Source organism: Castanea sativa, chromosome 1, assembly GCF_040712315.1.
Source record: "Castanea sativa cultivar Marrone di Chiusa Pesio chromosome 1, ASM4071231v1".
Lineage (NCBI taxonomy): Eukaryota > Viridiplantae > Streptophyta > Magnoliopsida > Fagales > Fagaceae > Castanea > Castanea sativa.
In genome coordinates this window covers 16,654,726-16,666,861 of record NC_134013.1, presented here as the reverse complement: position 1 = coordinate 16,666,861, position 12,136 = coordinate 16,654,726, and the positions used below count along the sequence as shown (strand labels likewise).

General features: G+C 36.5%; 1 protein-coding gene across 3 annotated transcripts; it reads left to right on the top strand.

Annotated features, from left to right (window-relative positions):
• The first annotated feature begins 406 nt into the window (after positions 1 to 406).
• Positions 407 to 11,390, top strand: LOC142608885 (histone-lysine N-methyltransferase ATXR7). Of its 3 annotated transcripts, none has more exons than XM_075780552.1 (19): positions 407 to 540; positions 985 to 1,176; positions 1,254 to 1,809; positions 1,940 to 2,056; positions 2,835 to 3,158; positions 3,241 to 3,591; positions 3,680 to 3,976; positions 4,157 to 4,573; positions 4,731 to 5,115; positions 5,209 to 5,688; positions 5,808 to 6,229; positions 6,304 to 6,426; positions 6,525 to 6,605; positions 7,040 to 7,093; positions 7,179 to 7,330; positions 7,830 to 7,876; positions 7,952 to 8,013; positions 9,076 to 9,181; positions 11,008 to 11,390. In XM_075780552.1, exons 2-16 carry the CDS (start codon positions 1,004 to 1,006, stop codon positions 7,849 to 7,851), a joined length of 3,954 nt encoding a protein of 1,317 aa, XP_075636667.1. In that variant the 5' UTR covers positions 407 to 540; positions 985 to 1,003; the 3' UTR covers positions 7,852 to 7,876; positions 7,952 to 8,013; positions 9,076 to 9,181; positions 11,008 to 11,390. The 3 variants fall into 3 exon arrangements, with proteins under 3 accessions (XP_075636667.1, XP_075636662.1, XP_075636664.1); XM_075780547.1 differs by having other exon boundaries at positions 4,094 to 4,573; XM_075780549.1 differs by having other exon boundaries at positions 408 to 540; positions 988 to 1,176; positions 4,094 to 4,573.
• The last annotated feature ends 746 nt before the right edge of the window (positions 11,391 to 12,136 follow it).

Sequence of the window (12,136 nt, the reverse complement as noted above, 5' to 3'; positions counted from 1 at the left end):
GTTCTTATTTTTTTTATTGGACGTAAATTTTGAGAAATACACTAGAATTACATTTTCTTATAGCATCTTTTATACTTGCAAAATTTATAAAATATGAAATACTAATAATTATGTTATTAATTAAATTTCAAAATTTTTTAATTAAAAATTATGTATAATAAACTAGTTTATAGATCGAATAATATCTGATTGTCACAAAATATGACTTACAAATTAAGAATATAAATAACCAGCGATTCAACGATTTAAAAATGAATAGGGGAAACATAACATGAACTTGTTCGAGACTCAAATCCGTCTCTCATTGATTGTAGCTATAGAATATAAAATTAATTAAATAATTTGAAAAGAAAAAAAAAAAACCCGAGCACAAAAGGCTTTCGTGAATCGGGCGATCCTTATTGACTTATTACTCCTCAGTCCTCACAACAGATATAGAATAAAGAGAGAAGAGGGGTGGCGAGGGCTAGAGGAGGACCGGCGAAGTAGAAGGAGAAGAAACAAACCGACGTCGTTTCATCCACTCGTCGACCACAACAGGTATTACACTGTTCCAAATTCTAACCGTAACCCTAACCCTAATTGACCTTCTCTTTTTTTTTTTTTTTTTATAAATTTTATTGTCTTCTCGTTAATCGAACTCAACGATTAATGGATTTAAGAGATCCATATTCTTCAATTGTTCCTTAAATTCTATAATCAAGATCATCAGGGTTCGAACTTTAACAATAGAATCAGATTATTATCAGAATTAGCTTTGTATCTCATCCTCTCAGCTCGTCCATCGTCTAATTGATCACATATGTGCTAATATATATTCCAAAATTAACAATTTAATAAAAAATAAAAAATTAACAGTTTCTTTTCCAGAAGATCATGGCCTTGATGATGATGATCCATTGTTACTTTGTTAGTAGTTATATATCGCATAACTTTTGCATATTGGTTTTCTACTTCTTGAGTCCTCTGTCTCCCTTGTTGCAGCAGGGTATTTTTAGGGCGCATGGTGTCCTCTACAGGCCTTATGCGGGAACAATTCCCGTCTTTTGTCTCCAGAAAAAGGCGGAAGGTTTCGGATTTCGAGTGCCAAGATCAAGACTCACATGTATGCATAGGCAATTATGTTGATACTTCCTCATCCGTGCAGTCTACTGAGGAAGGGTGCTCTTCTCAATGGTATTATATGAATTCCGTTATGTGTCTGTTTTCGTTTGTTCCATTTTATATTATCATTTTGACTAAAGGTTCTTCAGGTGTGCGGATCTCGTTAATGTTTCTTCGTCTTGCTGCAATTTTGATGAAAAATATGTTTCAAGTTCTGCGAGGGAGATGAGCTGCCAGTCGAACGGCAATGGCAGTGATGTTCCACAGTCCTGTAATACCGGGGGAACTTCATACCCGGATAAGAGTTATAATGTGTATGTACCGCCTGCTTTTGTGAGTGGCTGGATGTATATTAATGAACAAGGACAAATGTGTGGTCCTTATATTCAGGAACAGTTGTACGAGGGTTTGTCTACTGGTTTCCTGCCTGATGAGCTTCCTGTGTATCCTGTGGTAAATGGGGCATTAATAAATCCTGTACCGTTGAAGTACTTCAAGCAGTTTCCCGATCATGTTGCCACTGGTTTTGCATATCTAAGTGTTGGCATCTCAAGTACAACTACTCCAACAAGTTTAAACTCCTGCCCAAGCTCTTATGCAGGTTCACAGCCAATTTCCCAATTACCTGTCAACAGCAGTTATGGCTCAAATCAGCCGATGTTAAATCTTGATGCAGTTCATTCTATTACTTCATGTCAACTACCGGTATATATATATATATATTTTCCCTTTTCTTGGTTGTTTGAGCCATTCTGATTTGTTTTCCAAGAAAGGCATTTTGAGTTGTGTTTTACCAGCAAGTTGTCAGTCTGATTTATTTATCTTTTACCTCCAGTCAGGTGAGGAATCTTGTTGGTTGTATGAGGATGACCAGGGGAGGAAACATGGGCCAAATTCTCTTTCAGAGCTACATGCTTGGCATAGCTATGGCTATCTCCAAGATGTATTAATGGTAAACTATGAAATCACGGTATTATGATAGAAGTTGAATGAGTTCAGTGCGGAGGCCGTTGGGTTTTTTTAACATGTATTATTTCCGGTTGAATGGTTAATCAATGTAATTATACTCATTTGTGTAAATAAGACTAAAAAAGTGAAATCAGTATTCTAGTTATATGTTATTGAGAGTTAAAAAACTTCCAATTGTTGATGACGTGGTTTATTGCAATTGAATGTTTCGAAACTGTTGCAATTTGCTAAGGCATGGATTATCTTCTAATGAACAGCTCTATCACTTGGCATTTGCCTGATAGATTTCCTTTTTGAGTCCTGCACCGCTGCAATGCGTTTGAAGGTTCAACCTTGTTGAATAGTTGGAGATTCTTACGGAAAAAGTAAAAGAAGGGGGAAATTTTGTTGTAGAAAATTGTTCTGTGATTGCCCATACTATTGGGGTAAAGGGCAAATACTGGACATTCCTGCCCAATTTGGCAACAAATATCTTTTCCTTTTAACAAAAAGTTTGTGCTCAGCATGAATAATAGTATAGTTCTACTAAAAGAGAGTAGCTATTTTTTTTTTCCTGCTCAACTTAATCAGTAATATAGTTCTGCTAAAAAAGAGATAGGAGGGAGGGGGTGGGGGGTAGGGGATTTTTCTGGATAATATTTTGTAGTGAGTTGTTGGGTGACAATTTTTATTGCTTGGACTTATATTTTTGCAATCTGTTTTGTGTTACAAGTTATCGTTATTGTTTCTCACTGTGGTATTCTGGTGTTTTCATTCTGCAGATATATCATATTGAAAATAAATATGGACCCTTTACTTTGCTGTCTATTATGAATGCATGGAAAAGAGATGGACCTGAAACTTTCTCCACATCTGTTGCCGAAAGCAAAGAGACTGGCTCTTTGCTAAGCTTCATTTCTGAAATTTCTGAAGGAGTTTCTTCCCAACTGCACTCCAGCATTATGAAAGCAGCTCGTAGAGCTGTGCTGGATGAAATCATTGGAAACGTTATTGGAGACTTTGTTACTACAAAGAAAAATAAAAAACATCTTAAACTTGAATCAGTAAATCATGAAACCCAAAATTGCTCTTTAAATGGAACAACGGTAATGCATCTGATTGCTGAAGAAAATACTGATTGTGCGATATATGCCTTGCCTGATAATTTAATATGTTTTCCTTTGACAGTCTAAAATTGCAGGGGAAAGGAAGGATTGTGCTGCTCCTGCATGTGAGGTTGCATCCTCCGTCTCTGTAGTTGACCACGCTTGTATAAATAAAATCTCCACACAGTCTCCTGCAGTCACTAAATCTGTTGGAAGCATTGAAAGCTTTTGGAGATCTAATGAAGTTGTTTGTCGAATGCTTTTTGATTATTGCATGCAAGTGATGTGGAATGCTGTCTTTTATGATACTGTAGCAGAATATTCATCTGCCTGGAGAAAGAGAAAACTTTGGTCTGGTCATACAAAATTTGAGATACCTGCTGGTGAATTTAGGAACTGTGACCAAAAGCCTGAAACACTACCTGATGAAGATGTAAGTTGTTAGCAAACTTGATGTTCCTTTTCTTATTTTTTACTGCTTTTGTTGTATGTATCACAATTTTTTTTTATTCGTTTTACAGTCTAGGCAAAAGGAATCTGTGTGTGTTGTTGATTGCCCTCCTGGTTTTGAACCAATGGCAATGGTTACTGATGATCATGCCCAGTCATCCTCGGCCCCTGGAGGAAATTCATCTGCAGAGAAAACCTTGTCATCCACTGATCATCATAGATATGCAGACATGACATGTATTTTAGAATGTGTAGAAAATGAGCTTCATTTTTCTGCAAGGGCGTCTTTGGAGGAGTATCTTGAAAGTTTTGTTGAGGAGGAAGTGAGGAAATTCTTTAACTCTATAAATGATGACAAATTGAATGAGGTAACTTATAAAATCTTGTTTTTCCTTTTATCATTTAAACCTGCTCCCCCAGTTACAATTTTAGGTAGTGGTACACACACACATCAAATATGTTGAAGGAACATTCTATCTATGCAGAACACTGTTGATTCTCTCATTCAGTGCCCTCATAGTATTGAATATGGTTCTTCTGATACACAGGATGAATTAAGGACTGGTGCAAATAAAACATCTGATGATTACCTGTCACAAGCAGCAAAACCCATTAGTCAGTCTCTATCTGACAATGGTGTGTCTAATTTGTTGGCAAGTGCGTTTAAGGATATTTGCACAAATGAGGATATGGGTGAAAATGAAGAAATTAATGAGCCACTGCCTCCTGGATTCGAAGACAATACTAAAACTGTTGTTCCATTGCGTATTTCTAAGTTTCGACCCTCAAGGTCAGATGAGTGTATCCCTAAGATTGGAGAATATGTTGCAATGGCAATGTTCCGGCAAAAGTTGCATGACGATGTTCTTAGGGAATGGAAATCTTTGTTTATGGATGCTTCTCTTCACCAATTTCTTGTATCATGGCGCACTCCTAAGAAACCCTGTCAACCTGACGGCATTGAGGTACAAAATTTGTAATCTAAAGTTTCAATAAATGCTCCTACAAAACCAATAATTAAAATTTGGTTTGACTACTCGTCTTTTTACCCTCCCTGTGTGTGTGTTTGTCGGAAGTAACCAATTTTTTGGAACTTCAAATTGATGTTTATACTTGTTTTAGGAAGGAGAATTTGATGCAAGTGAAGAACATTCTGGCAATTCTCTGACTTCACTAAGCAAGCACATTCATAGTCTTGCCTCTTTGAAAGAGTCCCAGGTGGTTGGTAAATATATTTATTACCGCAAGAAAAAGATATCACGGAAAAAGTTGGGACCTACCCCTCATTGTTTGATGCCAGTTGATGCTGGAGTAAGGAGTCAATCTGCAGAAAAGTCTAGGAAACAAGTTGCTTGTAAAGTGTCTGAGACTGCAGAAGTTGAAACTACTGCTGTGGGGACTAAAAAATTGGGGTCAAAATCAAATAAAAGCTGGGCTGAATCATTTGTGTCCCGAGACATTATTAAGAGTGGTCAAAAAGGAATGAAAATTGCTCATACAGTTCAAAGTATGTCACTTTATTTATTATTTGTTTTGGTAGTCTAAAGTTTTAGAAGATTATGTATCTTTCTAATGTTAGCACTATTGATTATTTCTTCAGATGATGAGCTTGCAAAAGATGTTAAACTTAAGGTTCCAAGGGATGCTATTAAACCTAAGGTTCCTAAAGATGCTGTTAAACCTAAGGTTCCAAAGGATGCTGTTAAACCTAAGGCCCCAAAGGATGCTGCTGAACCTAAGGTTCCAAAGGATGCTGTTAAACCTAAGGCTCCAAAGGATGCTGTTAAACCTAAGGCTCCAAAGGATGCTGCTGAAGCTAAGGCTCCAAAGGATGCTGTTAAACCTAAGGCTCCAAAGGATGCTGCTGAACCTAAGTTTCCAAAGGATGCTGTTAAACTTAAGGTTCCAAAGGATGCTGTTAAACCTAAGGTTCCAAAAGATGCTATTAAACCTAAGGTTCCAAAAGATGCTGTCAAACCTAGCAGGGATAGAGTTTTGAACTTACCTAAGAATCCTAATGATGTTGAGAAGGTTGTTGATAGCAATGGCCATGATGCTGCAATGCAGGGAGATTTTACTGGTAATTGCTTAAAAAATAAATGTGCTAAAATGTTTTTTTTTTATGGACATTTGTGCTATTTATTATCCTATTTAGAATGTTTTAAGGACATTTTATGGATTGCCTGTTTGTGTTTACAGCAACTAAAGTGTCAAAGTTAAAAAGAAAGCATATAATGGATGGTGTGCTACTGTCACGTCCAGCTAAGGTTTCAAAAGTAGCTAATAGTGCTGCCAAACAAGCAGCATGTGGACAGGTTGGAGTGCAAAAGACCAAGTCCAGTAAATCCAGGACATTAAATCCCTGCCCTAGATCTGATGGTTGTGCTCGATCATCAATTAACGGCTGGGAATGGCATAGATGGTCACTAAGTGCTAGCCCTGCTGAAAGAGCTCGTGTGAGGGGAGTCCGGTATGCTTATACCATGTATTGTGGTTCTGAGGTAAATGCTTCTCAGTGGTCAAATGGTAAGGGTCTATCAGCAAGAACAAACAGGGTGAAGCTACGCAATCTTCTTGCTGCTGCGGAGGGTGCTGACCTTTTGAAAGCTACTCAATTAAAGGTGAAGAATTAATTGTTTTGGAAATTTACATTGCTGACTTTGATCATTACAACGTGTCTATTGTTACTTGCCAGGCAAGGAAGAAGCGCCTACGTTTCCAACGGAGCAAGATACATGATTGGGGTCTTGTTGCCCTGGAGCCAATTGAGGCAGATGACTTTGTCATTGAATACGTTGGAGAGCTAATTCGTCCCAGGGTATAGTTGACTCAATGTTTTCAGTTACCCTTTTTTTAGAAGATCCTAAATGATTCTTAAATTAGTCAATGGTTAATTTGACTTTCTGGATTTTTCAGATATCTGATATACGTGAACGTCATTATGAGAAGATGGGGATTGGCAGCAGTTATCTTTTTAGACTTGATGATGGTTATGTGGTAAGTATAGCAACAATGATTGTGTTGAGATTTATTTAGATCTGTGCTAATATTTATCTCCATCTTTTGGGTACTTCATATATCATGTGGTATCTGTAATTATTTTGCCAGTTCATGTCTAAGCTTTTTAATTGTTGGCCTTGGCCAAGAGCCTTGTAGCTCAACTGGTTGGCACCTCTTGGTGATTCCAATGGAGACATCTAGGTTCGAATTATCAAAATTGTTGGCCCTGAACCTGATTTTTTTTAAATTATTTTTACATTAAAGTAATTTTCTAATTATGTTTAGAAATTTTAACTTACCTTCTTTATTTATTTTTAATAGAGATGATTTTCATATTGTATGTAATATTCTCTTCTATTATTTGATGTTATTGTAATGGGCTGGTGGGTCAGTGCACTTTGTGGAATAATCTCTCTTCGAAATACATGTAGGTTGATGCTACGAAGCGTGGTGGAATCGCTAGATTTATAAACCATTCTTGTGAGGTAACTGTAAAATTTTAATATAAATTTGTTTATCAAATAGAAACATGATTTCTTTGTCCTCATGATCAACTCATATGCTTTTCAGCCTAATTGCTACACCAAGGTTATTAGTGTTGAAGGACAAAAAAAGATTTTCATTTATGCAAAACGGCATATAGCTTCTGGTGAAGAAATTACTTACAATTACAAGTTCCCTTTGGAGGAGAAAAAAATTCCCTGCAACTGTGGTTCTAGAAAGTATGTATTATTATTATTATTTTTTACCTTTTGTGTTTTTTACTTTGCGTCACTTTTTTATTGATAAGTTACACGCTTTGAAAGGGTTTAAACCCAGAACCTCACCCTCTTCCACCCTCTCACAAGGGGGGAGGTGTGCCATTTGAGTTGGATCTCATTAGCTTACTCTGTGCTGTTCTTGATGGCTTTGGTTGCTATGAAGCAAGAGTTACTGTAATATATATTTATTCACATTGGGAATCTTAAGGCTATAGATGCTGATTGTATGAGGCTTCAAAGAATCTAAAAGTTGTAGTTACTAATGAGCTCTATTTCAAATGGCATTTGCACCCCTAGTAATAGCAAGGTGGAGGGTGAGATTATGCGTTCAAGACCCCCTGGGTGCGTGTGTAACCTACTGATAAAAAAAAAAATATAAAACTTGCAGTTACTTAGGCTTACAACTCATAGTTTGAACATTTTTGCTAGACTGTTTGTAAAAATGCTCTCTTTTGTTTAGGTGTCGTGGATCAATGAATTAGGAAGTTGTTGGACTTGCCAAGCCTGGTACGTTCTATACATAATAACTTCTTAAAGTGAGCTTTGTGCTAAGATTCATATTAACTCTTATCCGTTGTTCAGTGCTTGTGTAGGTCATTCTCTTGGGTTTTGCTTCTCATAGTGGGCTATGAATTTTGCCATAGGTATGCTATGGCGTTCCTTAATTTTCAATCTTTTGAACTGCATCTTACTTCAGTCTGTGCTGCTGCATACCACTCTAATGTTAGGCCCATATGTTGGAAAGGTTCAGTTGAGAAAAATTTGCTTAGTAGTGTAGACGCTTCTTTTATTCCCCCCATGTTTGAGTTATTTGATGTGAATTGTATTTAGGCCTCTGGGGAATTCAATCTGTATAATTTTTTTCCTCTATTTAAAATGCTCCCAAATTTAGATTGCTATCTTGATATGTGAAGTAATCTGGCCATGTGCTTATTGGTTGCTGAATGCATGGTCACAAAAATTCCCTACTACAGAGAAATTGCATCTTGGTTGCATGTTATGTATCATGGCTAATACTTTACAGTTTCAGCTGGAATTTTATTGCTTTAATCGGTGCACAGAAATTGCTGCTGGTCATGTAGGCATCAAGAAATATACTCTATGTTTGGTCAGAGAAAGTGCTAGTGATGTTGACAAGTTGCTTGGGCTAAAAATCTTGGTGGGCTAACCCATGGCCCAAGTTCTCTGTTATATTTATATGAGTTGATAGGGAAAGTATTCTAACTTAAAATTTAGCAGTGAAGAATGAACTGAAATTAAGAGATAGGAAAATTACCCATTCTGGCTAATTGTTCAGTACAATAACCAAAGTGGCTACTTGGGACCTTGGATGAACCAGATTGTTCCATCATTGTGAAATTTGTACTTGTTTTATGATTGGGTCTGTTGGGAGTAATGGTCGAAGCGTTGGTTGAGAATTGAAATTATCTGTTCCAGTTGGTTTTTGTGCAAAATTACATTTTCTTTAGCCTTCGGGATTCTACTTTGTCGATTCATGTCCAGGAATTCCTTGTTATAATCTTTTGTGAGTTAGAGGGATCTTTTATATATTGGCCTGAAAAATATTCTGGTTGCCAAAGGGATTGCCGACATTTTATTGTTTTCAATTGTGTTGATGTGCAATGAATATTTCTTGGTGGTTACTCTCACAGTTGTTTGAGTAAATGTGCATTTTAATGGACATGAACATTTTTTCATTACTGTAGGTTGGCACTCTTGGGAGGAGTTTTGGTATTGGCCTGCAGTTGGAGTTTTAGAATAAAAAGATGAATGAGTTGCAGCTGAGACCTTTGGCAGAGCTGATTATCAGTTGTATGTTTCCAATCACCACTGGTTAATTGCAGTTGGATTTCATAATCTTTTTATTTTTTATAAGTAAGAAAAGTCTATATTAAAAAAACTACATATGCAAAAAGAGCAAAAAGTAGTCAAAGAGTAAATGGGAGAGAAGAACAAAAAAACAGAAAACTAATTACAAGAGAGGAGAGAACTAGTGAACAAATGGAGAGAATCACCAGATGTGAGTTCCCAAACCCGATACTAATCTAACAAAAAACCACTAAAAGAAGCAAGCAATTAGTCCCCTGAACTATCCACGTTCTCAAATGTATGTCTATTATGTCCCCTCCATATACATCACATCGGCACAATGGAACTAAAATTTAAATGTCTGACGAATGCTTCCACAACCAATTCCTCCGGACAAAAAGAAGATCTAGTACCATTCTTGGTAGGACCCAAGAAAACCCCAAAAGATCGAAGGACAAAACACCATAACTAAGGAGTCTTCCCACAATGAAGCAGTATAAATGATCCACTGTCTCCCCACTATAGTGACACATGCAGCACTTGTCAACAAAAGCAAGACTTTTGCTCCTCAAAATATCACCTGTGAGTCTCTTGCCCCAAGCTGCAGTACAAACAAAAAAAGAAACTCACCTAGGTGCCTTTAATCCCCCAAATACATTTCCAAGGAGACAGAAGAGGAACCTCATAAAGCATTATAATGCAAGTGGATGTCAAAAAACCCATTCTTCTTCAACTTCCAATTTATATTATAATGAACAATCAGTACCATCTTTTACATATGGGGTTATATTTTGCATGTAAAGTTGTTCATTTACCTTCTTCTAAGAGGTGAAACCTTGGTGCAATGGCAAGTGCCCTTTACCCAAGTGACGGGTAACAAGTTCGAGTTCGGGAATCAACCTATTCAAATTTAGGAATGTATATATACCTCTTGCTATATCAGTCCTCCGTTACTCCATTAAAAAAAAAAAAATCCCAGTTCCTTTTTAAAAATATTTATGTTTGACCAATGTCGGCACCCTTTCATCTGTCTGCAATGGATTATATTCCTCTCCCATTTTGTTTGTCCACTATTCCAATTTTGATGTCCCAAAATGCTTGCCCAGTTTTAAAGTAAAGTGGCCATTATTTTACTGACTACGCGTTAAATCCCTGCCCTTTATTTTATTCAGATTTAAATTCTCAAGTGTTTATGAGGGCAATATTGAAAAGATGGAGGGGGTAGTTTTTATCAAATTCTGGACTTATTACTGGGTTGTATCCAACACAGTGCAATGTGTCTTTATGATTTATGTAACAGTAAAGCCTTGCCACTTGTCCTGCTATTGCAACAGAACCACATCATCTTGTAGTAAGAGTGACACTGATGAAAGTGTCCCACCAAGTAAATACATAGTGGTTTGCACGTTGAGCAGCCAACCTGCCAACAATATCAAACATGTTCACTAGAAGCCACTGGGTTGGTAGTATCAACTAGTAGCAATTTGCAATTATATAGTCTGCCTAATCTATAGTGTTATCATCTTTTATATATAAAAAACTAAAATTAATTCTTCCTTGACATTATAGTTAAATGAAGTTGTGTAACCAACTTTGTTCTTGAATGAAATCCCCCATAAATCAAATTGAGCCAGCAAGCCAATGGTGTTACTGTGTTAATACTTAATCCTACAATTCAATATGACTTCCATCTTTTACCCATGCATGAACTCATCTTTTGGCGACAGAAATTGGGTTTTTATTTCTATTGAGCTTGCCCATTAGCAAAAAATAATGAACCATCTCTTGCCTGAGTTGTTGGCATTGATGTGAGTGTTATGCTGTTTCAGGCTGCACAGCTAATAGGCATCAAGAGAAGCGGGATGATGTGATTATGATGAACGTCATGGTTTAGACTTCTGCCTGCTTGTCAAAGATGAAATACTGTCCCATGTGCATTCTTGTAGATACCTCTGTGTTGCAGATGAGTTTCTCCCCTTAGAAACTGTAAATCAGTTTATTGTTTCTTTGCTTACATGACAAATTGGAATATCAATTTTTTGTACGACATGCATTATTCTTTATTTTTATATACAAAAAATAAGTTTTATGTTGCAAATGCTTGAATGATTACAAGGTTTATGTTGGTTATTTGTAGTTATTACTAGTAAAAACTGTTATTTCCCTTTTGCTCAAAACTGTCTTAACTTTGCTCGTGTTATATAATGAGAAATAAATAAATAAATAAAAAGAGAGAGGGGATAACTGAATACGTTTCCCCAATTCCCAATAGCTAATATTAATTACAGGGAAAGCTTGGGCAAGCCACCAATTACTTAATGTGTCTGATGGTTGGGCTTGCATTTTGAGCAGCTATCTTGATTGCAGGAATTAGTCACAATCTGTATGGTGGATCTGATTCAAGTCTTGCTCTTGTTGATGTGACTTCCTAATAATGAAAGCCCCTCAATCCATTGTGGTTTATGAAAAAATGGTGTGAATTTGACTTTAAAAAGGGGGAACATTTGATTCATGCTGGTAGCTCTGTGAATCATTTTATCTGGGAATGGTTGTAAGTAAAAAGGATAAAGTGAAAAAAGAACAAGAAAAAAAAAACGTTTTACTTGTTTTTACTAGTTTCTTGGACTATGCTCATATTCTATACCAGATCATTTTATGGTTTTAAAGGATAAATGAAAGTTGCAACAAATGAAGTGGGAAGAGATGGTTTGCTCATTTAGCTTGCTTGCAAAAACGATTCATAACTTGCTAGAGTTTTTGCTCTAGTGGATTGTTGATTACAATCATTTGAAGGCAATTTTTTAAACTCCAATTCGCCAGAGGTGTTAGTGTGGTCAACTTAGTTATGCAAACTCTAAACCGTTAGCTGGGTTTTAATTCTTTTTTTTCAGGAGAAGCCAAATGGGAAATATTTTCTTTCTCAGACAAATCTATAAAATTCTGTGAGAGTTTCCTGTC

Excerpts from the sequence above, each read along its gene's own strand:
- LOC142608885 (XM_075780547.1), top strand. The coding sequence starts at position 1,004 with ATGGTGTCCTCTACAGGCCTTATGCGGGAACAATTCCCGTCTTTTGTC. Across the intron at positions 2,057-2,834 it reads ATCTCCAAGATGTATTAATG|ATATATCATATTGAAAATAA; the intron begins GTAAACTATGAA and ends TTCATTCTGCAG. Across the intron at positions 7,094-7,178 it reads TTATAAACCATTCTTGTGAG|CCTAATTGCTACACCAAGGT; the intron begins GTAACTGTAAAA and ends TATGCTTTTCAG.